Source organism: Andrena cerasifolii, chromosome 6 (genome assembly GCF_050908995.1).
Source record: "Andrena cerasifolii isolate SP2316 chromosome 6, iyAndCera1_principal, whole genome shotgun sequence".
Lineage (NCBI taxonomy): Eukaryota > Metazoa > Arthropoda > Insecta > Hymenoptera > Andrenidae > Andrena > Andrena cerasifolii.
In genome coordinates, this window is record NC_135123.1 from 3,241,627 (window position 1) to 3,268,173 (window position 26,547).

Genomic DNA, 26,547 nt, shown 5'->3' on the forward strand with positions numbered 1-26,547 from the left:
CTGATCGTTGATTTTTCTCTTTTCAGCTCCTTACAGTCTTGTAGCATGTGAACTCTCTAGCCCCATTACATAGCCTGCATACAGTCTCTTTTTCTTCCTTCCAGTACTTGCTCCCCCGCTCTTCGTTTCCACATCTGAACCTTGCGATCATGCTTTGATCTCTGCCTCTGTAATTTCGGTCTAGGTAATTTGCCTCCTAGTATTCTGTTGTATTGTCATTGAACCTGCCCTGCCCTGTCTCTTTGCGCTAGTTCCTCATCCAACTCTCTTCCTCTCCTTCTTTCTATTCCCATTTCTTGGATATCCATCATCTTTTGCCTATAGTATGCGTCTCTCATTTCCTCCCATTTCGACTTTTTCTCTTCTTGCTTCGCGTCTATTTCCCTCCAGCATTTTTGTACTATTTTATTCTTATTCACGCGACGTTTCGTTTTCTCCTCATATTTTATTGCTCTTTTCCCCACTTCTACCCTTACTTTGTCCGTTTTTGTTTCCTCCAAAATTAAATATGCTGGTGCATTGAAGTCCAAACCTAAAGTCCACCTTATGTATTTCTCCTGTATTTTCTCTACTTTTTCTGCTTCCCCAAATCCCCAAATTTCAAGATACTTTTCACTATGCTTCCGAATATTCTCATTTTTCTCTCAAAATTGTTCTTGAACATTCTTTGTCCTATTCCCCATATTTTTAATTTCTTGACGACTTCCCTTATATGCATCACTCTGCCCCCATTTTTCTGGAAATTATAACCTAAGTATTTGAACTCCTTTACTTCTTCCAGACTGTTTCCCTGCCAGCACCCATTCTTCTCTTTTTTTCTTTCTTCTTCCTTTATGGAGAATCAGCACCTTCGATTTCTCTGCGTTCAGTTGCAGCCCTTTCCTTTCAAGGTATTTTCCGAATCTTCTTATCGTGTCCTTAAGTTCATTTGCTAGTAACGCTACATCGTCCGCATACGCTAGAGTCCAGATTTTTTCTTTTCCTACTCTAATTCCTCCTGCTTGGTTTTTCCTCATGGTTTCCTCCAGATCTGCTACATATATTGTAAATAACGTTGGACTCAGCGGGCATCCCTGTCTTACCCCTTTTGTTGTCCAGAATTTGGATGACATTTCTCCGTTTACTTTTATAGTATTTCTTGTTTCTCTGTAAATTTCTCCAATTCTCATCCTCAAGCATTTACTTATTTCCTTTTTTCCCATGATGTTTTGAAGTATTACTCTATCCAGTTTGTCAAATGCAGAGCTTAGGTCCGCATACAGCTTTCCCCCCTTTTTCTGTATTTCTCTGTTAGCTACATAGTTCAGAATAAAAATGTTATCTATTGTCGACTTGCCGCTCCTGAATCCTGCTTGTGTTTCTGGTGTGACGTCCCGGCCCCACCACATGGGTCACGCCGGTTAGTCTCCGCTAGCGCCGCTAGAGGTCTACTCTTCTCGCAAGTCCTATCGTCCACTCTCGTTCGTATATATACAAGTTCCAAGTTTAGTTCCTCTTAGCAGGGAAGATCCCGAACCCGAAAATTCAAAAAGGTTCTGAAACTTTGTAAATATGTGGGGGGATTTCTCCTCCTCCTGATCACAACGCAACTTTTGTTTGCTGCCCAAATTCACTAGGAAGGGGGTGAAATTAACTCCTCAGAATTCGGCTATTTTCCGAATTTGTGTTATAACTCGCGAAGTGTAAGAGATAGAAAAAAAGTTTCAAGACAAAAAAAGTTACTTCTTTTAAAAGAATTAATTAATTAGATCTATCATTTGGTGAAAGAATTATTTTACTGTTCACGAGTTATAACACAAAATCGGTAAATAACCGGATTTTCAGCGGTCAATTACACCCCCATAGGGTGAATTTGGGCAGCAAACAAAAATTGCGTTGTTATCAGGAGGAAGTTCTCTACATATTCACAAAGTTTCAGAATTTTTTGAATTTCCGGCTTCGGGATGTTCCCTTGTTAGTCCGTGTGTGTCTAGGACAGGGGCCGTCAGCTGTAGCCCTCTGATGATGAAGAGGTCTGGCTGACGGGTCCCAAGAACTATAAACAACTAAAAACACAACGCACATTCCCCCTCCTCTTTCTTCTCTATTCCTCCTCGATCTTTATGCCAATCCACCTGCCCCGCACAGTCCTCCAAGGCCGGTCGGCCTGAGGGATTACGGTTACGCCAGAGGCGACGGGGCAAAGATGTCATCCCTCTTTTTACGTTCCGGAATCAATCACAAATTACCATCTCAATTTCGGACGTAACACTGGTATTATGTGGTTCTTTTCCAATTCCTCTTTTAATCTTTTTTTCAGGACCATAGCATTTTGTCAGCTGTGTTTAGGATCGTTATCCCCCGGTAATTGCTCACCTTTTCTCTATCTCCTTTTTTGAATATTGGTGAAATCACACCTTCTTTCCACCTCTCCGGGAATCCTTCTCCCTTCCACACTTTATTGAAAATTTCGATTATACTGTCCACCGGAACCTTGTATAATCCCCTCGTTTTCCACCCGACCTCATAATTTTCTGCGCACTTTTGCCACACTTTACATCTATTTCTTTCGCCTGTCTGCCTACACACGTTATTCTCTCATGCGCGTCACGTGGCTCCCCTCTCAACAAGTGACTTTATAGTAAACTTCTTTCTTTTTATTTAATATATCAGCAATCAGAATTGGGTTCTACAGGGTGTCCCACTAAGGAGTGGACAGCGCGATATCTCTTAAAGTATTGTCGATAAAAATATAAAAAAAATAGGGACTTGCATGGTTCGAGGGGGCCCATTTATTAGCGCGAACGAATTTTGTTTTCGATTATTATTTTAAAAGATACGATGGTCAAGTTCGGTTTTTCAAATGGAACTATTTTTTTTGAAGACCTGAGTTGATAGTGAGTTCCAAGACAAATTCAATAAGCTTTAATGTATACACTTTATTTCCACTGGTTTTTAAGATATTGCGCTTGCAAATTTACTGATTTTCACTGCAAGAAACCCCTCTGAAATGGGAAAAACCGGGGGCGGTCTTACTGGCGCCACGGGTGGCACTGCCTGTTGAAATGGATACTTACCTGCCAAAGGTCTACGCCAGAAATGGCAGGCCCAAAGGCTGGACAATTCTTTTCCGTCAGAAATGCTACTTAGGTAGGTACATCTGCGGTATCGAGAAGCGCATCGTTACTTTTATTTCGCACTTGCTTCTACGCTCGGATGGCCGGTTCTTTTGGGAGGGATGCAAGTTGAATTGGTTAGATTAGGAGGAGTGAAAGTTGCTAGACTAAATTTCAACCATAGGGAGCAGATTGTATCAGAACCAATCCAACTTGCATCCCTCACAAAAGAACCGGCCATCCGAGCGTAGAAGCAAGTGCGAAATAAAAATAACGATGCGCTTCTCGATACCGCAGATGTACCTACCTAAGTAGCATTTCCGACGGAAAAGAATTGTCCAGCCTTTGGGCCTGCCATTTCTGGCGTAGACCTTTGGTAGGTAAGTATCCATTTCAACAGGCAGTGCCACCCGTGGGGCCAGTAAGACCGCCCCCGGTTTTTGCCATTCCAGAGGGGTTTCTTGCAGTGAAAATCAGTAAATTTGCAAGCGCAATATCTTAAAAACCAGTGGAAATAAAGTGTATACATTAAAGCTTATTGAATTTGTCTTGGAACGCACTATCAACTCAGGTGTTCAAAAAAAATAGTTCCATTTGAAAAACCGAACTTGACCATCGTATCTTTTAAAATAATAATCGAAAACAAAATTCGTTCGCGCTAATAAATGGGCCCCCTCGAACCATGCAAGTCCCTATTTTTTTTATATTTTTATCGACAATACTTTAAGAGATATCGCGCTGTCCACTCCTTAGTGGGACACCCTGTATAGGCTGATGCGTTGTCTTAGGACCCAACATTAGAGTCCTTTGTGTAGCATGATGAGGGCACTTCCAGTGAACTGACCTTTTAAATAATAGACTTGTGATATTAAATACATCATCTTAAGTAATGTCCGTTTTTCTGACCAGTCTATTGTAATTAAAGTTAATTCAAAAAATTAATTTCCTGTATAGGTATTTATAATATATTAAAATCTACCTGCTCCTGTAATAATAAATAAGTTCAGAACAGGGCTCATTTGCAACAGTTAACTTTTATAAATAAAAGTTATTCATCGAACTTTTAACTATTAAATTATTTGTTTTCTGTTTTAAAGTCACCGTTGTACATTAACACTTTAACTCTGTGGTAAGAGTTCAGTTTTAACAGTTATTTTATGTTCGATTAATAAAAGTTCTGGAGTATCATATACTTTTGAACAGATATTTAAGGATAAAATATATAAAATTAGGAATATATTTTTTTAATCCGTATTATTTGCGGAATTGGAAGCAGGATAAATACAGAAGTGAAAGCACATTGTGATTCTTATATAATTATTTTCACTGTGTGATTTAAGGTCTCAATTTTATATCTATCTACCCCACAGCATTTCCAGAAAATCTGCTTGTCAGAACTTTACCTTTTTTATGGCAAAATACGTGTTCCTGTTTAACTAGAACTTTTTCTGCTTTCAAGAAAATAAAAGTTTCTTATTTACACAAAAATATGTGGAATAAAAGTTTCCTCGGAACAGAAACGATAATAGTCATAAAATTACGGTTATCTCATAACTAATTGAAACTGTTTCAAACGAGCCCTGGTTCAGAACTGTATACACAGATTCTCGTGAAGACTAAGTGAATTTGATAATACATACCTCGAATCTTGAATAACTTAATAGCTGCTGTACATATATTCATCGCTGTATTTGTCACGTTTATTGGAAAAATGAAAAGAAAAGAATGAAAAGAAAATGAAAAGAATGTTAACAGTGACATTTACCTTATCTGTGTTGTACTAGCAGTTGGTGTTCCAAACATATTGATTTGTTTGAAGGTGGTCATTTTTAATGAAATTAAGAAACAAATTTGCTTGGCATTTTTGTACGGTAACGTCTATACTTGCTACTTTACCGTAATCGTGAACAGAGGTGGTTGGCATTTTACAGGGGTTGAAGCATATTCTTCAAAGACTCAGTCACAGAGTTTTACTTTCGCCCACCTGACAAGTCACTTTAGAATTAGATATGTGCTTAGTTATTTGATTTAACATTCGGTTCGGGTAGTCGCTACAAATCTAAACCTTTTCGATTATCGGGCCGTCGAAATCATTCGCAATCACTGTGAAGCAAATTTATTGCTTCAGTCCATATCTACTGAACAGATATCGACGTTTCTCGTGTTCAATTTACATACTTAGATGTTAGATCAGGAGTGTCCAACTTCCCCACTCCGAGAGCCGCGCGAGTCGGGCCCCTGGTCAGCCGGTTCCCCCACTTATTTTTCTCCAGGCGTTGCACGACACCGGGCAGGGAGAGAGCGCGGCTCCCGGAGGAGAAACTCGTCAGAGTGAAGTAGGTGTGCAGGGGGCCGTTCTCCTACGGCTCTACGGAGCAGGCGAAGAGGAGAGGGAGCCACTGCGGCTCGCGAGCCGGTAGTTCGACATCCCTGTATTAGATATACCTACGCCTAGGTATTAATTTTGAGAGAGGGGAAATATAGGTCCATCTTCCACTTTTATATAAATTGAAATTGAAACGTCTTCCTAATATGTAAAAAAAAAACCAATCCATCATTCTAAGTCGTGTTTGAATATTTTAACTGTATCTCAAGTATTCTAGCAATTTCAGTCTTTTGAAAAGTAAATATTATCTGTAGAAATAACACGCAGAAATACTCAATTATTACGGTAGTTTGCTGTATTATTACCTGAATATCACGTAGACATACTCAATTATTGCTGGTGGCAGACAAACACTTCGAAATCGCGAAACTGCGTGACTAAATGATGATGCAGAGTTACCTTATAATTAGGAAACACATTCTATGGAACGGATGGTCGACTGTGAATGAAATTAGTTGCACGTTTTATCCGCAGAGACCCTGTCATGCGATCACACAAAGGTGACGCCATATTACATAGAATCAATCACGACGAAAGTGGGATTCTGGGCCGCCCCGTGCGGAAATCTATTTTCTTACCTGATCGGATGGTGCAAACCGAAGTTGGAGGAGTACATTCTAATGGGAGAAGACGCTTCTCATACGTAAGCATGTTTTATTTTCTTTCTTTTGTTAACCCATTAGGCACTCGAGCTATTTCCACTGAAAGGGGAAGAACCCAACGATTTTCTCCACCGATTTCAATGTGCTTTTGCAGGGTGGTGGTGTACAGATGCCTGTTGCTATTTGTAAAATATTTGGTATAGACACTCCATAATTTTAGAGATATACAATTATGTACCATACGATGAAATAGGTACAATCACAAAGTCTACAATACACACTATGATTACTGCGAGAATGGATAATACGAATTCATTGGAACATGTTTTCCTGAATATATTAATTTCATTTGAACGACAACATATGCATAGGTAATAATGAATGATATTCGTAGTACTTATACATGGCAAGGTACATTTTAATTACTTATATCTCTAAAATTACACAGTTCGACAGCCGTCTGGACTTGTAACATTCAATAGCCGTTTCTTATAGGTTTTCGTGCCCTGAAAACGACTCCGCAAACCGTTTGTCGCCATCACCCACAGTTTTTGAGAAATTCGATTTTGAAAAAAAACTGCAAATTTTCAAATTTGAACATCTTTTGTATCGAAACGGTAATACTTATTCGGTTGCTCGTTGCGTCAAATTATTCTATGAACCCTCCCGAATACAACGATATAAGTTATTATTGCATTAGGAGCATTTAAATATGTTTAAACATCGATCAAGTAGAAAAGGAAACCCGAAATGCACCCATTTTTAAAGATATCTTTCAATTTATTTCCAAAAGTAAAGGTCTAGGAGGAAATTTGATTATTCCACGAGATGCAGCAGACATTTTTCCATCGGAAAGCATCAACAGAAGTGGTAAGTCCCGTTTTGTTTTCAATACAGAAGCGAAATAGTTTGGCAAAACGTGCGGCGCCGACAGTGGTAGTCAACGGCGGCGCGCGATACACTGCCGCTCGTTTTGCCAAACTAATTCGCTTCTGTATTGAAAACAAAACGTGACTTACCACTTCTGTTGATGCTTTCCGATGGAAAAATGTCTGCTAAATCCCGTGGAATAAGGTGAATGTCCCAATTTCTGCTCATTTAAGAGGTAACTCGTCATAAAGAAGGTGTAAAAAATTTGTTTGTGATCAAAATTTGCAGAGTAATTGATTAATTTTTTAATAATAAATCAACCAATTCAAAAACTATTTAAGAAAGATATTTCAAAATGTTTAACTATTAGAAATTTGTAATTAAATATATAATGCTCTAAATGTCCTTATTTCTGCTCATGAAAAATAGCGATGTATGTATTGTCCCAAGCTCGTGCAACACTCGCGTAAATGTTTAAATAATTTAGAATTATTTTGTTGCAGCTATAGTACAAACGTAACGCACATAATAATAAGAAAAATATGAAATGAGCAGAAATTGGGACATTCACCTTAGTCAGATTTTCTCCTAGACCCTTAGTTTTGGAAATATATAGCAAGATATCTGCAAATTTGGTGCATTTCGGGTTTCTTTTCCTTTTGATCGATGTTTAAACATATTTAAATGTTCATAATGCAATAATAACTTATATCGTTGTATTCGGGAGGGTTCATAGAATAATTTGACGTAACGAGCAACCGAATAAGTATTACCGTTTCGACACAAAAGATGTTCAAATTTTCAAATTTGCAGATTTTTGTTAAAATCGAATATCTCAAAAACTGAGGGTGATGGCGACAAACGGTTTGCGGATTCGTTTTCAGCATACGTAAACCTATAAGAAACGGCTATTGAATGTTACAAGTCCGAATAAAGTCAAATTTTGTCGAACTGTGTTAAAGACGGTCCACAACTCTACACCTAATACTCTACAGATACCAGCGGCCGTAGCCGTGATGGAAAACACCGGTTCTCGTTAGATCACCGAAGTTAAGCATCACGGGGCGGTGTACTGGGGAAAGATGGGAGACCACTTTCTCCCGGTGTGCTGCTGCTGCTGGGACCCGAAGGAGAGAGGAGGGATAAAAAAGAAAGGGACTATAGTTCGTTTGGCAATATAAGCAAAAATAAGCTTGAAACGCCATCCTGCTTAAAACACAGGGAAACAATAAAAACAAACAACATAAAGGAAAAGGTTTGGCAATAAAAAAATCTAGGATAAAAAAGTACATGCGCTTGTTTTTTGGCCCTAAATTGTGAGATGATCCCTGTTCATACCCATCGTGCACACAAGGGACGGAGTACAGTATTGTCTCGTTAGCGACTCGCTGGTCGGGACCGGCGTTGAGTCCGTATCGTGAACAGAACCCTAATTCCGAGTGTTCGTTTCTCTCTTCTTTCTGGCCGGAGGGGGGAGCGAGATGGAACACTGCGTGCGCGGCGAGCGTGCGCGATGGTCGCAAGCGCAAAGGACAGAATGTCAGGCGTCCGAAAGACGGAGCGAGACAAAACATCAACGCGTCGTCGGTCTCGTACCGTCCTCGCTCGCTCTCGTTCCATCTCGCTTCAGCTTTCGCCGGGCAAGAGTGAGACAAAAGTGGTGGGGATAGCGAAGAGTCGGTATCGTGTACACAAAATCGAGTCGCTAACGAGGAAATACTGTATCTGGCGCAAGAAAGACAGAGCGAGACAAAGCCCAGGGCCGGCTGTATGGGGTGCAGGCAGGGCGACCGCCCGGGGCGCTAAATCTGTACGGGCGCCGCCGTATGCGCTTATTCATTTATATCCGTTCTGCTAATTGACTTTCGTGCCCTTGGAGGGGCGCCATGATAATCTTGCCCGAGGTGCCAAGTATGCTAAAGCCGCCCCTGACAAAGCCCTTGGGTTTGACGAATAAAAGCCAAGCAACTTCTGAGCCCTGAGAGTCGAAATCGACTAGTGAATATGTAAAGTGTATATTAAAATGTTAGTACAACGAACAAGATATGCTACTGCGTGTTACTTTTGTTAACAAAAGAAAAAAAGAATTTGGACGAGAGATTGGAATTCACGAATCACTGTTGTCCGAATTAAGAACGGAAGATCCTCGTCAACTGGACAATTTCTTGCGAATGACAGCAGATGATTTTGACTATCTGTTAGAATTAGTTGGATCGAGCATCAGTGAAACTGACACAAAAATGTTGGCGTGCATGTAGATTCGAAGCCGAATACTATGGCCCACCTACTTGCTTTCTACTCTCGCCAAAAGTTTCCAATTCGTTTGGAAGTAAAATCTTTCTCTCTGAGAGAAGATTATCGGGTGTCTACACTATGACGGAATTCACTTGCTGGGACCAACTGTCGCAAGTAATTGGGACTTGCTAGAGTTACTCTCAGGCGTGTTTTCACAGTGCTGACATCAACTCTCGCAATAAATGTCGCAAATTTATTGCTAGCGGCCACGAGGCTTTAGGCCCAAAGTATCAACGCGTCGTCTACTCGTACCCTGTGATGCCAGATCGGGGACGGGTTCCCTCGAGAATTTCCCCCACCTCGCGCACACTACGCCGGAGCGGCGCGTCCGTGGGCTCGGCGCTTCGGAGTCCAACTCACGAACACGCAGCTCCGGCGTAGTGTGCGCGAGGTGGGGGAAATTCTCGAGGGAACCCGTCCCCGATCTGGCATCATAGCTCGTACCGTTCCTCGCTCGCTTTCATTCCCTCTCAATCGCTCTCGTTCCATCTCGCTCTCGCCTCTCGGAGGACAAGAGTGAGACAGTAGTAGTGGGGACAGCGATTAAAGAGATTGAATCGGTATTACAAATAAGGGTAAGATACCGGTATTTTTGTGTGGTTTTGCTGTTACTAAAAAAAAAAACTAAATGCTACGAATACCGGTATGAGGTCATCAGGCGACGTTTATACCGGTATAGCCGCATACTTAAGTACATATTAGTATAATGTCTGTATAATACCGGTAAATATGGTATAGGAAAAAGGGATCATAGGCCAAATGGAAAGTTGATTGACTGCGATCATTCAAAATACTCTGGTAGTTCTTCCAAAGCTTCAACATTCGGTATTATTTTTAGATAAATTAAAAAATTTATACTAATAATACCCATGCGACACGAGATTCTAGGATCGCAATGTTATATTTCGATTTTCATTTATACAGTAATGATTTAAATTATAACGGTGATAGTATATATTTTTATGATGAAAATAGACGTTTAACGCTAACTTGTGTTGCGAGGGGTGCTAGAAACTGTAGTAGTGTAGTAGCTAATTTGTCCAGTTGTGACATAGAATCTTTATTGTTTTTTCAAAAATCAAAAATATTTTCCTTCGATTTTAAACGAGGATATTGCAGGAACGTCTTTGTTGGGCTAGGTAACTTCGGAAGACCAAATCAAACTAAACAATTATTCACTCTTATATTTGGTATAAGAATTATATATAAACTTTATTTTATGATATGCAAGACGCAATATACATATACGTGCTGGTTAAACTCACAGCGATACAAGAAGTAAGAAGAAGGTAACGGATGTATATAAAAAGGAACTAGACGGTGGCGCCTTCTTCTAACGCGTGTATCTTGAACCGCCATATTTGAAATAGAAATCTCAACAGTCTTGAAGCTATCCTTCAAATTTTAAACGGGAGTGAATGATGTTTTCCGTTTTCTTCTGTCGCTCTAATTCCTTCATCATATTTTCCACTTCATCTGTGTCAGAGTCATCTTTATTTTCATTGCATTTACTAGTAGAACTAATATGTAGAACGTTTGGTACTTCCTTCCTTGTCATATGCGTCCAAATTTTGAGCAAATACTGTTAAGCTCTATCGCTTTCTTCCGAATTCAATATTGTGTTATATCGAGGGTCAAGAAATAGCCCTGTTATAAATATCCCCCCCCCCCACTATTGGAAATGGGTTATGAAATAAACTATAAAACAGTATATTCTTTATAAACTCTAGTTTATTTTACTCAGCTCGGAAGGACGTCGTATCGTGCTGAAGGCAAGACTCGAAGTGAAGAGAAAACGCAAAGGCAATTCGAAAAGTCCGTTGTCCACTTGAAAAGGGACAGGCCTGCGTTCTGTCTCTTACCCTTGCAGTTAGAATAAGGATTCCCTAACAGACCCATGGGCCCGCTGGCCTCTGGTTTATTGCTTTTGTCAGCGGTTCTCATACGTAACCAAATTCATTTTTGTGTTACCAACAATCCAACACCCACCACCACCACCACCACCCGCCATAAACACGACTCATGTATGAGAGAAGCTAATTCCCTTTAATTCTCGAAAAAATTAAAAAAGTTCAGATGCAAAGATTGTGAAATCAACTTTGCTAATTCCAATTCTATACAAATCAATTCAGTGCTCAGATTTTCAGCTTCGGCTTTAAGTAATCAGCGGGCCGTATGAAGATCGTTTTACGATCGAAGATAATAAAAACTCGTTACAGACTAATTTAAACGAATCAAAGTCAGTAGTGGATTAAGAGAGATGCGGATTTTTTCTTATACAACGGCCCGCTAATTGCTTAAAACCGAAGCTGAAAATCTGAGCACTGAATTGATTTGTATACATGATGATTTATGTACGACCTGCGACTTTTGCCCCGATAGATCCGGAAGAAATTTCAATTTCTTATTTACACATTTTATCTTTATTACATGCGTTTTTAATATCAATACACCAGCGGCAGAGTCAGAGGGAAGCGATAGGGGCGAAAGCCCCTAGAGTAACTAAATGTAAATATATTATGTCACATTCTGAAAAATTTGTTAGGTACATATGTACTTAATGCGGTGTCAATGTAGGGGAAATGTGTCTAAAACAATCCCCTTAAGGCGTAATTAATATAAAAAATACAAATGCACATTATTTAAATAAAAGTAAAGTAGTTTTTGAAAATAAAGTAAAAAATAAGAAAATAAAATAAAATAAAAAATAAGAAAATGGCGACTTTATTAATCTTCTTGTAATCACGATACAATGATTCTTAATTCGCGTATGTGAAATTCCGGTGGTAATATTTAGAATTTGTAAGAACGAATGCGTAAAATATATCCATTCTTTACACAGTTCCTTGTAATAATTTTAATTGCCATAATACGCAATCCGATTGAACAAGTAGGTATCTCTGTGTTTAAGCGACTGTCGGAAAGTGTGTAATCCAACTGTACCTTATAATAAACAAGATTTTTGATTATCAATTAGTGCTTCTACGTAGGTTCAGAGGATGAGAATCAAACGCAAATATTCCATTCATTCTGCTGCATCTTGAGACTGGCGTGTTGTGTAATTAACGTATTTGTGTTACGCTATTAATTAATCGCTTTATTATTTCATTATCTCCGATATACAATTATTATTTTCAAGAATATTTTTAAAAATAACATGATTGTGCTTAAGAAACGGAAACTCGAAATAAGATAATATTTTGACGGAAATATAATTTCATATAACGTTATTTAAATAATGCACAGTTTCAACTATTGCAAAAGTCTGAAAATAACTTATTGTTAAATCTGTAATTAGTATCCGTAGATTATTTGCAAATATTAGTGTGTTTGTTTATTACCTTTGTCACCAAATTAAACTTTGGGCCATGAAAAAAAATAGCAATAAAACTAATTATAAAATATACTTTGAATTTTCAGAGCACGAGGCATCTATTATCTGTCAACAAACGCACACAAACCGTACGCCCGCGGTCTACCCGCAAAAAGCCAACAAACGACAAGTCGGAAAAGATCGTCCTCCCGCCAGTATTGAGCCTACTGAAGCAATTAATCAACATAATTACAGAATAGCGAGTCTGTGATTAGTTGTATGTATTGCACGTTATGTTTAACCCTGTTGTTTCATTGTACATTTTTTAATTAGTTTTTACACAATAAACTATTTTGCTAAGCAACCTACCGTGAACTCGGCATCCTTTCGACATCACTAATGATTAATGTGCTCGTTGCATTGCCGCTACCGGCTAACGTACCTGAGATTCAACAGCTTTCACTTCTTCATTGTAATAATTCCACGGAACAGATTCAAGTTCGTGACACCGTCAATTTTAATCGTGTTCATTAAACAGTCTATTATTATTTACCACGAATCTCCTGGGCTGCCTGCTGTCCTGTATCATTTTTCTCGAAACTGACGAAACGGAGGCTAATGATTAACCCTTCGTGGTCCTTATAATCACAAGTTGGTCGCACAGGGGTCACTGTACCCCAGCGGCATTTTTTGAGCTACCATTTTCGTATTTTTGAATCTTTTAAATTTTCCAGTGGTAATTGTGCGTTCGTAATACAATTATGGTAAAATAGTCTTTTTCCAGAAATGTAAATTTTGATATGATAAAATTTGTAGTTGGAAATGAGCGATTTTCCACGGTTGTGAGAAAAAAAACGATTTTTTAATTTTTTTTTTATTTTTTTTTCTTGCAATAAATCCCTTTGGAAGTCGTAAAGACACGACATTTTAACTCGAAAATTATTCTTGGGCTACAATACACCCCGTGTGACAACGAAGGGTTAATATTAACCCTTAACTGGTATACTGTTTTTGGCAAACGTGACTGGTATACAGGGGTCGTGGCAGACCCCAAATAAAAAGGGACACAGAAATTTGTAAAGTCGACACTAGAGCAACCACTATGAATATTTTCATCTTAGGTAATGTATAACATAATAGAAGCGAAGGAAGTTAAACTATTATTATAAAATTAATTAGAAATTCAGTTTACCAACTTAGACAACCGAAAATTGTACATCGAACTTTGGGTGCTTGGGGTCACGAGCGACCCCAGGATACCAGTTAAGGGTTAATCTAAATGTACTTCATACTTGGAATATGTTTGTCAGGAAATATTGATCAGTTTCGTTAGGTCAGGTAACACGATCTTCCCTAAAAACTGCCTAAGGTTTGGAAACTTAAAAAAAATATTTCAAGCCGTTGAAAATAGTTTGTAATTTGCAACACATCTGGGACAATAAATTTTGTTCTTAAATATAAGGTAAAAATGATTTTCGTTGAAAATATGTTACGTAAGGCAACATTATATTTTTATGCTTTTTGTATGATTAAAATTAACAACAAAAAAGGCCTATGCAAAATTAGATTGTTGCTCATCACTGACTATTATCGAACATTACCTACGGAGGGAGAAAGTTTTACGTCGCGTCGTTCGAAATTGTTGCGTTGTAAGATATCAGATGATGACTATTTCTTATGATATAGCGAACAGAAGACTATAAATGCCTTTTACAATGAAATAATATAAAACCTTCGTTATCCGAAATAAACGAACGTGTAATAATTTTCTTGGAAAATTAAACGAAGCAGAATCACAGCACCGAAAATTTACTGAATTACTGAAATAAAATAATGAATTTTAAACAAAAATGACTAACTGTTTAATTAACCCAGCGGGAGGTGCACCCCATATTGCAACACAGGTTGTCGCTACCGCACAGTGGGGAAATTTTGCGATTTTATGGCCAAAATAAAAATAAATTTTTGAATTTGACAAAATAAATGCAAATGTTAATTGAAGAACTAATACGAGCATCAAGTGCCTCCAATTTTACTGTTAAATTTTTTAATACAAAGCTCGTGTAGGCTCTCAAATATTTAGGTTCGTGTGAGGTTAGAACGAAGTTGTTTATTGATATAGTTGGATAGAATAATACACAATATTAATACGTAATACAAGAGTACGCCTTTAGTCAATTTATACCGCGTACATAAAACGGAACGCGCAACCGACGATCGGGATGCCCCGGGAGACCTCCGTCCACAAGGCGCGTCCTCATTGCCAACGAAAGGAAAACGCCATACGGCTGATTTCCAACAAACGATCGCAAAGAATTAATCCAGATTTTCGAGTTACTTCAAACATTTATATTGTATTATCCAAAGACCCGAAAATAATTTGAAGGCATGGATTCAGTTCCTGATGGTGCTTAAGATATGCTTTTGTCCTCAAAATAATTATATTTCGGTTTTTAATACGTGATTTATACAATTTTTAAAGTAGTGTTTTAGAAATATCCTTTTCATATAAGAATCAATTTTCATTACATAAAATACTTCTAAATCCCATAATATCCTGCAATGATTTTCATTCCTATTTTAAGTGCAATTATTAATTGCTAATAGTTGCTACTCTTGTAATTATATGAATTTTTTTAAACACGATCCAGTGTGTCTTGTATAACATATGACATAACTGTGACCGGGACTGGTTTACATGTTACACATTACAAGCCTTTTTATTTATTTTTTTTAAACGATTTTATTCAGCTTCGATCCTCTGTTTGATTGTTTATATTAATAGATTTCATGTTATTTTACAAGTAATATTAAGTGGTTACGCAGGAGATGTTAAAAAATTTCAATTGTATACTGTAAAAACGACAAAATTATTTGTTGCATTATATCCTTGATACATGATGCCTACTACTGTACACAAAATTTTAATTCGTGGTCCTCACATAATCGAAAATGCTGTCCTTCCAATTGGACAGCTTTCGAAGGAAGCTCAAGAAGCAAGGAATCAGGATATTAAAAAGTACCGACAAAAATTTTCTCGAAAAATGCTCAAGGGAAAAAACTATGGAGGATGTTTTCAATTGGCTTCCATTACCGTCAGATCCACTAATTAGTAATTTAAGAAAACTTCCCGATTAGAAATTAAAAACTTGTCACCCGATGCGATGGAGAGTCCCGCTGGGGGTACTAGTTTTAAGGGCATATAATTTCATAGGTTTAAGTGTGTAAATGTAAATAATAAAAAAATCTTTATCGTTCGTAATTTTTGTAAGTGCTGTTATTCGGCTAATTTATTTTCTCATATATCAGAACGTAAAAGTGCCGAATTTTATGTATTAAAAATAAGTTTTCAGGTTTTGACCACGAAAATGCATTAATTTTGTCAAATTCAAAAATTTCATTTTTGTGATTTTGGTCATAAAATCGCAAAATTTCCCCACTGTGTGCCAAGTCAAAAATACCCAAAATTGAAACGTAAAAAACAACGATTTCAGAATATATTTATTTCAACTTTGTAATTTTTCTGTTAAAGTACAGTGTTTTAAGAATAAAAAAATATGAAATATCTTAAAATCTTTATTAAAGTTCTTTAAAAAATTGTAACAAAAACTCAAGCGGTCTTCATATTTTCGCAACTAGCGCCTCTGTGGTAAATTTTACCCAGTAGCGCCTCCCGCCGAGTTAATAATGAATAAGTGGACTACTATAAACTAATTAGTGATTTCTGACAAACAGAGGAAATTGTCTGCATGAGGGAAGGCAATGATTCACAGAGGAATTACATATTAATAAATATAAATAAAATGACAAGTACCTGGAATTTTTATTCTTCTTTCTTATACAACATTGTTTGGATTATTAAGCGTTCAGTAAACTGGAGTTGAAGTAGCAAATCTTAAGTACGGTTACGTGACGTGTTAGTAATTCTTCTGCATTATAGTTTCACATTTCTTTTTTCGATGTTTGACGTCGCAGCAACTCATTACAATGGGTTTTTAGCGCCATGATATGTTGGTTGAAAATGCCCAGATAGCGTATGTATGTATATCTGTATTAAGGGGTCACTCTGGTTAGACGGTTTGAAAAAATCGATTTTTTAAACATTTTTCGAAAGTACATATCCTCAAGAATGTACAGGTAAATTTTCATTGAAAAATTCCAATTATTTTAGCTTCTACATAGACACTTTGTAGGGAGCCCAGAGGATGCCACAGAATATTTAATATCACGAGTTCAAAGCACCTTCAGCAGGGTTTGTCATTTCCAAGAACAAGTGTATGCACCTTGCTAAAAATCATTTTCATTTGAATTATTGTAGATAATTTACTTGAAGAAATATCGCTGCATTTAATCAAATGCCACACACTAAATACTCAAGCTGCATTCTATTATAAATAGAGCTTGCACTTCTCAATAAATACACTGATTTAGAAGAACGAAAGTTAAATATGAACATGTCAATTGAGGAAGGACGAACTATAATGTAAGAATAGGGTGTGTCAATTTTATGGGTAAATTTAAAATTTTTGAAAAATTTAGAATGACTAGTGACAGAGTAATGCTGTTTTTAATCCTGAATCTGAAACTATCTTCAGAAATTGATTTCAGTGAGGTTTAGCTACTTCAAATCACAGTTGAAAAAAGTGAAAATTAAGTAAGATTTAACTACAAAGTACATATTCATATACTGCTTAAAATAAGACTTGCTACATAAAAGCGTGAAAATGAAAATAAAAATATGTGGAAATTAGTGTTTATTACATTCACATGGAAATGTATGGAAATGTGTATTTATTACAAAATTAAAATATATGTAACTTTAGCAACAGATCTAGCCATATGTCATTTATGTAGTAAATTTAATGCTATTTAACAAAGTCCACCAAAGAAGCGATATCTTGTTTGCTTCTGTTGCGGTTCATAAGCTCAACTATTAAATTGTTTTTTAATAATTTTCGTATTTTTCTATAATTTCAAATGAAATTCCAACTAGGTAAATAATGTATTACACAAAATTTAAAGGTAGTGGTTAATTTTAAAGCTGAACTCGTATCGTTTTCTCACAAGTCGTTTTTACAATTAAAACATTAAAAAAATTGACACACCCTACTAGGGGGCTTCTGTAGATGAAAACTTTAAAGGGTTTTTTCTCGAAACGTCAATTTTTCACATGGTGCAGATAAAATCTCAAAATCTATCGAACTGATTGCTTTATAAATTGAACTGCTTATTCTGCGCACCTACGCCTCTGACTGGCACTACAACCAAGTATTTCTGTTGAGTCTAACCTACTTTCAAAATCGAAAATAGCACAGAAAACACAGCCGAAATACATTGATTCTTGTGTTTTGCCCGCCAATTTGTTAATTTTAAGGATAAATAATTTATTCTAATTCGGGCCATAGCGACAGTCATGCTGACCAAGAATCTGTTTGTATTTTTGGATTCAGATAAGTCCAACTGTTGAAATCACCTGCACAAGCGAGGCATGCATTTTTACACACGTCATCAAAATCGCCAGCAAAGCCATTTTAAAAGCAATAATTTCATTACTTTTATATTTTCTATTTATTCTAGAAACGTAGTTCAATCGATAGAAAAAAGTTTCGTTCCATTACTATAATTCCTGTCTTCGTAATAAATTCCTGAAAATCGCTAAATTTATCTGCGCGCTAACCAGAATCACCCCTTAAGTGCCATGATCCAGATCAGCGTTATGATTTAATTTTACATGAATTTCTCCCTTGTTTGTTTTAGTAAAGCCACGCGCATTGAATCTTCCCTTGAGGTTGGAATTAGATTCATCTTCAACTGACTCTTTCGACGAGCAGTTAGAAAATCACTGAAATTATTAAACTTCACACTCTAGTTCCAATCCTACTTGCATACGTCGCCCTATGCCCGTTTGAAATGAAGAAAGAACTCATGTCGGCCAGTTTTATGTTAACAACAATATTTATTACATAATAATTATGATATAATAATAACTCCTATGGATTTACAGTATACTGCCGCACTAAACCTTATTTATGTATAATATGCAATGGAATGATTACAAATTGTTAAGACATCCACGTTTCAGGCTGGAGACTTTCGGGGCTCCGTTTTCAGATCGGCGCAAATGCGAAGTACCAGAAACGCGTTCTTCCGTTTTACACCACGTTTGTACCGCGTCCCGTCGTAGGAACGATGCACGAGTTTAATGAGAGAAACTCGGTCGCGATCTTCGGCAACGACTGGGGAATGCGCGGCGACGCGACGCAGGTAGGTAATTCGACTATCTCGCTCTCGTAGGCATCGTCCTAAAACGTGACTTGATGTCCGTGTGTGTGTAACACCTGTGCCATAGATGTCATAGATCATAGAGGTCTCTACACCTTATGGCGATTAACGTAAGATCTACCATAAAAAATGGACAGCTTCGATATTTCGATGAGAAACGATAAACCAATTTTCAGCACGGAGTCTTCCTTCCGGGAGCCAGAACGATGCTTCAACAACTAGAACAAACTGTGCGCTTCGAATTCTCATTTCTATTTCCTTTATAACGTTACAATAAATGCGTTTCGTAAGATATTCCTTTGGATCGTTGTTAATAGTCGACGTATCCTATTATTGTTTCAAAACCTAGGTAGGTAGCTTTGTTTGGACCCTTTCGCGACGGCAATGTCTATACGAAAAGTTGGTTGATATTCAGGTACAGAATCTATTCTAACTGAAACAGCAGCGAGCAATTTACAGAAGCTGTAGATAATTTTAAATTACTGTTCGTGGTAGGGATGTAAAGAACGTCACAGAAAATCCCCTGATAAAATTTAGAGAAAGGTCTGCCCTAAGTGCTGAATTCATTAAGTGCTGAATTCCCTTCACAATAGAATTTAAAATTACACCCATCATACAAAAAACAATGTGACCAAATAATAGGAATATAAATTCATCTTAAATTATATCCAATAAAAAATCAATGCAACAGAAATTTACAATGAATCGTTGTATATAAAACCAAACAAAAAAAATTTCTCAAAAAATACTTATAAGAAAAATTCATCAAAATCAAAATCAATCCAACTAAACCCATAAACATTACTATCATATCAATCTTACTATACTAACATTTTGATTATTTATATAGAAAATCATATTAATTATAATAGGTAATCCCAAAACTCCATCACAAACAGAAAAAATCAAATAATATAAAAAAAAACACTCATTAAAATTATTCACTTAAAAAAAAAACTAAGGGTAGCGATACCGCAGCGCCATCCTTTTTCGCGAATGTGCAGATCCCATGAAAATTACATCGAATAATAGAATAATAAATGAAAGAATAATTATTTTTGGAAATGGTAGGTACTTAATTAACTGATAACAGAAAGAAATTCATAATCGCCATTTCAATTTCTTACCCACAATGGATACCGTAAACTGGGGGAACATTGGCAGGTTTTTGAAACATTTTGTTATATAATTTAAAAATTAACATGTTTACATTTGCTTTAAGTATCCTATCATAACATTGCATCTTTTGTGATTGTTCTACAAGTGTCAAAATGCATGAAATTTTTGTCCTTTTCCTTGTTTAATACATGTTAAAAACGTTAGTGTACCGGGGTAACATTGGCACATCATATAGATAGCATTAACGGGTTAAGTTTTACTAATCTGAAGCCAGTAAGATACTGTTAGATACCTACTTCGCGACTTTCCTTTTCGTTACACATCTGGTCATCGTCACACGCTAAGACCCTTAAGGTACGTGTCCACTTGTGACTACCAACTCGCGCAAGTTACTCTCGACAGTTACTCTCAAATGGTGTGTCCACTTGAGAGCAATTTCGAACATTTTTACTCTCAGGTAGGCGATAGAAAACTCGCCGAGAGCTTACTATCCGATAGAACTCTCCGAACCGTGTCCACTAGAAATTGGTCTGCGCCTACTCTCTGCAGTTCCCCTCAGTTTCTTTTAAGCTACGAACGAAGTGAGGCCGTGATTATGGATGTGCAAAAACTTAGTGCTGCGATTATTGCTTATAATATTTTAAAAAAGAGAAAGAAGCAACGTAGAAAGAGAAATTGCTGGGTGGATGAAATGAAACAGTTATATATTTTGAGTTGATTACAATAAATGGCGTACATAAAATGTGTCTCGCCACTCGGCTCGACGCAGACTGCCTCGGCCGCACAGTTCTCCCGGCTAACCACCCAGCAACACTTCTCTGGCAACGCCGTGCCTCGTTACTAGGGAATTCAATCCCGGGTTCCCGGGATCCGGGCTGTTTTTTGGATTCCATTTTTATATTTTTCAGTTTATAAAGTAATTCCCGGGATAAGTTATAACTTGATATATCAAATCCCGGCAGTTTTAGAATCCAAAAAACAGCCGGGATCCCGGGATTGAATTCCTTACTCGCGACGCGAGCCTGCTACATAACTCAGAAGACCTATTCGCGCGACAGCACTCGCAGAATACGACCCTGGTTCGTATTTCGAAAGCAACTGTCGAATAGTAATATGATGTATCCACTCGAGAGCAAGTTGCAACGCGTCCGCTGTCTGAGAGTTGAACGTCGCTCTCCGACAGTCACTCTCGGACGTAGCGTCCACTTGCGAGAAATACTCTCGAGAGCTTCTCGCGTGATTTTTAGTCAAGTGGACACGCACCTTTAGTCCCTTCCAAGCGAACGCGCCTTAACCGTAAACAAGCGGATTAGGCCGTGGGTCCTAAGGCCCCCTTCCAAGGCGAAAGCTAACGTCCATGTCACCACCGTACTTTCTTCAAACCACCTCTTCCTCCCTTACTCACTAGCTCCATTTTCCACACCCTCGCAATAGAAGCTACCAATAGGATTCTCCGTTGTGTCCACGTTCTTTTCCTCCGTACGTCTTTAGCTTTAGATCTCGCTTGTACATCGCACCAGCAACTAGTTCGAAGTGACTTGTAATAAAGAACATTTTCATACAAGTGTTTGTATTGCATTCTCCCGGGAACACGACAATACATTGACACTTAAATTTGTTTATTTTATTTTATTTTTTACATCTTAATAGCATTAATAGCATTACATACAAATAGCATTAACAGGTCAAGTTTTACTAATCTGACGTAAAACAGTATTATCCCGGCGTATGCCAATGTTACCCCGTGCTGCCAATGTTCCCCCAGTTTACGGTACGAAATTCTCAAAACCGTCCGAAATGGGTTAAAGTAACTTATGATGATTTAAAAAGGACACTGTTTCATTCATTTGTTTAGTGACGAATCGCGGTGAGGGAAGTTAAAAAGTTCACATTACCGAAAGAGAGTTGTGATAATTAGTAACAATTGTTTAACTCTACACGCAATTATTCGTATTCTGCTGTGGCATCGTTCTACTCGCGAAGAAATAAGAATGAAAACAAATTCAACGACGTCACTGTTCAGCTGAACAGAGTCTTTACATAGATTCATCGTATTCCTGCTTCATCGTTTTCTTTATTTACATACATCATCGTGCTTCGTCGCTACGTGCCATTTGGACCAACGTACTGGTATGTAGGTATATACATATGCCTTGGAAAATCGTTTTAACGCTAACGTGACAATCGGTATGTTTATTAATCCAATCAGTGCTCCGCCATTGGCGACAAATTTACAAACTCGAAGGACTCACGATCGGACCACTGTGCTCTGGTAACAGAAACGACCGTGCTCGAAAGACTGGCGCGGTCTGCTTTGGATACTCGTTCGTAAACAGATGGTAAGAACGAATGATTATCGACCACGGGTGATTTCGATAAATCGTGAGTAGGTATCTATCAATGATCCATTATAGCCGCTACTTATCACTCTTCCTTATCTAAATGAAATTCATTGTCCTCGGGGACAAATTACGACATCACTGAGGTAGCGAAACGCTGAATCCAATTAGTAAGAAAATTAATAATTATTCAAAAAAAATTGATGTATCATTTTACGATTGCTATGGGCAATTATATGCTTCGTAAAAAATCACAGGCATCGAGGTCTTAGGCACGTATTGTATGCACGTATGATACCATAAATTCACATCTAACTTCGCCAAGTACTTTCGAGCGTGTTCCGATCACTAAACACAGTGCCGAATTTCTTTTGCGTTATAGCGTTTAGAAATGAAATATCCCGATTTGTAATATTCGTCAAGTTAAACTTGGTTCCTTAAACCCTCGACAACGAAATCAATGGTTCACGCGAACCCATTACATTCCAAAGTAGGTATGTAAGTATGTACATAGGTACATAAGTATATAACTTTTAATACATGCATACTCCCTGTGTCATTTAAGAAGGAACCTGCCGACCGACGAGTTTAGACCGGGTTCTGCGCAGGTTGACGCTCATTGGTGCCGGGAGAAGCCACTATTGGCTGTACCCCCACCAACGCCTTTTCGGAGCCAATGCGCTCATTCTACATGCGCGAAACGGGTTCCTTCTTAAGGGGAGGTTCTGGTCTAAATGTCGATTTTTCTTTTATTTCATTTTTCGAATGTTCAACCTTTTAGGAAAACGGGTTTGAAAGGATTTGTTGAAATTCGTAAAATTCCCGAAGTTATAGGCATTTGAGTCGCGGCAAATACATGGGTCACAACCGGCTACTCGGCGCTCACGTAAAACTTTAAGGGGAGGTTCTGGTCTAAATGTCGATTTTTTTTTATATCAATTTTCGAATGTTCAATCTTTTAGGAAAACGGGTTTGAAAGGATTTGTTGAAATTCGTAAAATTCCCCAAGTTGTAGGCATTTGAGTCGCGGCAAATACATGGGTCACAACCGGCTACTCGGCGCTCACGTAAAACTTCAAATGCGGTTTTCTCGAAACAGTGTTCTCAAAACGGTGGGACCTGTATCTTCAAAAGTTATTATCCGATTCGACTGAAACTTGTTTTATTTTGAAGATTATTCTTTTGGCTAGGGGGGGAACTAAAAAAAATTACAAAAAGTTGAAAATTTATAATTTTTAAAGGCGTTGAAAGGACGAAAAATACAGGGAAAAGTGATTTCAAACGTGAAGTGTCGTTATTTTCTAAAAAAAATGTAATTTTTGTAATTTTTTTTAGTTCCCCCCCCCCCCCTAGAAAAAAGAATAATCTTCAAAATAAAAAAGGTTTCAGTCGAATCGGATAATAACTTTTAGAGATACAGGTCCCACCGATTTGGATCAATTTTTTGACGCCTTAACTTTAACGACTCCCCAGGGCTGTTTGCACTGATTAATTATAAAACAAAAAATATATTTCTATAACATAAGACATCCTTAATACAATGCAACAAGTCCCATTAAATTATATATAGTAGTTTTCCTTTAATTAATTCCTAAATATCACCTATTTTTTGGGGCTCTAGACCAGAACCTCCCCTTAAATGACCGGGAGTATACTATTCGAATTTGGAATTAATAACAGATACTTGGACATAAATATGTCGATTGAAAATATTCTGATGCGATTTCCTGACTTCATCATTAGCGGTTTTCTCGTCGCAACTTTAATGAATAGGTATACAATACGCAGCGAAGTTACATACACGCTGTTGCACGCTACAACTTGAACGTACGAATAAGACATTCAATTACATCAATAGCAATTGAACATTCAATTGTATATCATTTCTTGATGTATTTATATTTTTCTTTAGAGAAGAGATGCGAGGCTCAAAACGTATGTATGCCTGTATATACAGATATGGTACAGGTTAAGACAGTAGGTACTGAATGAAATAGAAACTTCGTCGTCGAAGGGTTAGATCGATATATCGAATTAATTGTAAACACAGAAACGTCACCATCGAGTTGAAAAGAGTTTTCCCAGGTATGGTTTCAACGCTGTCTGGTTCTATACGTACAATTAAATAACTAATTAACTTGCCCATTCGCGAGCCTGTTCGGATCGATTGCTACATATCGATTCGAATAATTTCTGCCGCGTTTCGTATATCATCGCGTACACGATCTACCCAACTAAATTACTACGCGTTGCATTTTCATTTTCCTTAATTATCATTATTGGTAATAGTATTAATATCATTATTGTTATGATTTCTCACCTCACGACCGATGATTGACCCGTTCACTTGGTTAGTACTGATACTGCTTAATGGTGAATGGTAATGATTTCCTTTTTATCGATATATGCATTTCTGGCGCACGTGTCGCACTCAAGCGCAGGGACAATGCGTGTATGATTGCGTGCCTGGTCGGTGGTAAGTTCCTCTTTATTTCCTTCCTTTTCGCTATTGTAGCTACCGAGCATCCATAACGCGTGTCACGTCAGGAACGGCGACATCGATCGATTGTCATACACCAGTGGCACTGCACGCGGAAATCATTTCGAAGGAAATGAAAGGCATCATTTAAACGTTAAGCGGCCTACACACGCTGATACATGTTGCGACGCGACGCACGCGTCGACTCTCGGGTTTCATGAAACTGGCGTCAGGTTCAGGTCGCCTCCACATTACTGACTCCTGGCAGTTTGTGATCTGATGCTAACGCTGAAACACCTTTTTAAAAATGTCTGATTATATTCCAATTTCAGTGTTATTATTAATAATAGAGAGTAGCTATATTAACTATAAAAAAATAGAAAATTGAAGATCAAAAAGAAATGGGCAAAGGGATGGATAGTTGAGAGAAACAAATTTTCTAATTCTGCGTTATTAAAAGAACTGAAAGCAAACGAACCGAGTGATTATAAAAATTACACAGCTCGACAAAATTTCACTTTTTTCGGACTTGTAACATTCAATAGCCGTTTCTTATAGGTTTCCGTGCCCTGAAAACGAATCCGTAAACCGTTTGTCGCCATCACCCTCAGTTTTTGAGAAATTCGATTTTGAAAAAAAATGCAAATTTTCAAGTCTGAACATTATTTGTGTCGAAACGGTAATACTTATTCGGTTGCTCCCTCCCGAATACAACGATATAAGTTATTATTGCATTATGATCATTTAAATATGTTTAAACATCGATCAAAGGGAAAAAGACCATCCGAAATGCACCCATTTTTAAAGATATCTTTCAATTTATTTCCAAAACTAAAGGTCTAGGAGGAAATCTGACCATTCCACGAGATGCAGCAGACATTTTTCCATCGGAAAGCATCAACAGAAGTGGTAAGTCACGTTTTGTTTTCAATACAGAAGCGAAATAGTTTGGCAAAACGTGCGGCGCCGACAGTTGTAGTCAACGGCGGCGCGCGATACACTGCCGCTCGTTTTGCCAAAGTATTTCGCTTCTGTATTGAAAACAAAATGTGTCTTACCACTTCTGTTGATGCTTTCCGAAGGAAAAATGTCCGCTGCATCGCATGGTATTGTCAGATTTCTTCCTAGACCCTTAGTTTTGGAAATAAATTGAAAGATATCTTAAAAAATGGGTGCATTTCGGGTGGTCTTTTTCCCTTTGATCGATGTTTAAACATATCGAGGGTTCATAGAATAATTTGACGCAACGAGCAACCGAATAAATGTTACCGTTTCGACACAAATAATGTTCAAAATTGAAAATTTGCAGTTTTTTTTCAAAATCGAATTTCTCAAAAACTGATGGCGATGGCGACAAACGGTTTGCGGATTCGTTTTCAGCGCACGAAAATCTATAAGAAACGGCTACTGAATGTTACAAGTCCAGATGGCTGTCGAACTGTATTATTTGCGTATGGACGATTATATTTTCCGTCATTTATTGGATAAAATTCGTCCACAGATTGAAAAACAAAATACATTGATGCGGTTAGTGTCGAAGAAAGACTTTCTGCAGCTCTAAAATTTTTAACCACAGTAATTAATAAATTCTTCCCAAAAATCTTTATCTTCCATTTGAAATACAATCGGCACAAATAAATTATGACCGAGATCGATGCCACGATTAACTCTACTCTACGGTGTAGACCAGGATTGACTAACTGGTGGCTCGCCACCGGAAGCACCCCCGCCTTGCTGCTACGCTGAACGGCCCCCCTCCATACCTAC

General features: G+C 37.7%; 2 protein-coding genes and 1 long non-coding RNA gene across 6 annotated transcripts in view; 2 read left to right on the forward strand and 1 right to left on the reverse strand.

Moving 5' to 3' along the window:
* LOC143369765 (pancreatic lipase-related protein 2) overlaps nt 1-13,024 on the forward strand; it is a 39,842-nt gene extending 26,818 nt beyond the window's left edge. Inside the window, exons 6-7 of the mRNA XM_076814121.1 lie at nt 5,956-6,124; nt 12,669-13,024. Coding sequence (XP_076670236.1) covers nt 5,956-6,124; nt 12,669-12,783 — 284 coding nt within the window. The 3' untranslated portion in view covers nt 12,784-13,024. The remainder of the gene's footprint in view (nt 1-5,955; nt 6,125-12,668) is intronic.
* The window catches only part of LOC143369815 (uncharacterized), a 230,457-nt gene that overhangs the window by 114,933 nt on the left and 88,977 nt on the right, over nt 1-26,547 (forward strand). The gene's annotated exons all lie outside the window — the stretch shown is intronic.
* Nucleotides 16,366-26,547, reverse strand: part of Syt1 (synaptotagmin 1) — a 78,399-nt gene continuing 68,217 nt past the window's right edge. The window contains exons 10-11 of one of the 4 annotated variants that reach the window (XR_013085481.1): nt 23,957-25,077; nt 18,498-22,848 (exon numbers count right to left, since the gene is read on the reverse strand). The gene's annotated coding sequence lies outside the window, so the exon portion shown is untranslated. Of the gene's footprint in view, nt 16,610-18,497; nt 25,078-26,547 lie in introns of those variants that run through there. The other 3 variants (XR_013085480.1, XM_076814101.1, XM_076814100.1) reach the window with 3 other exon arrangements.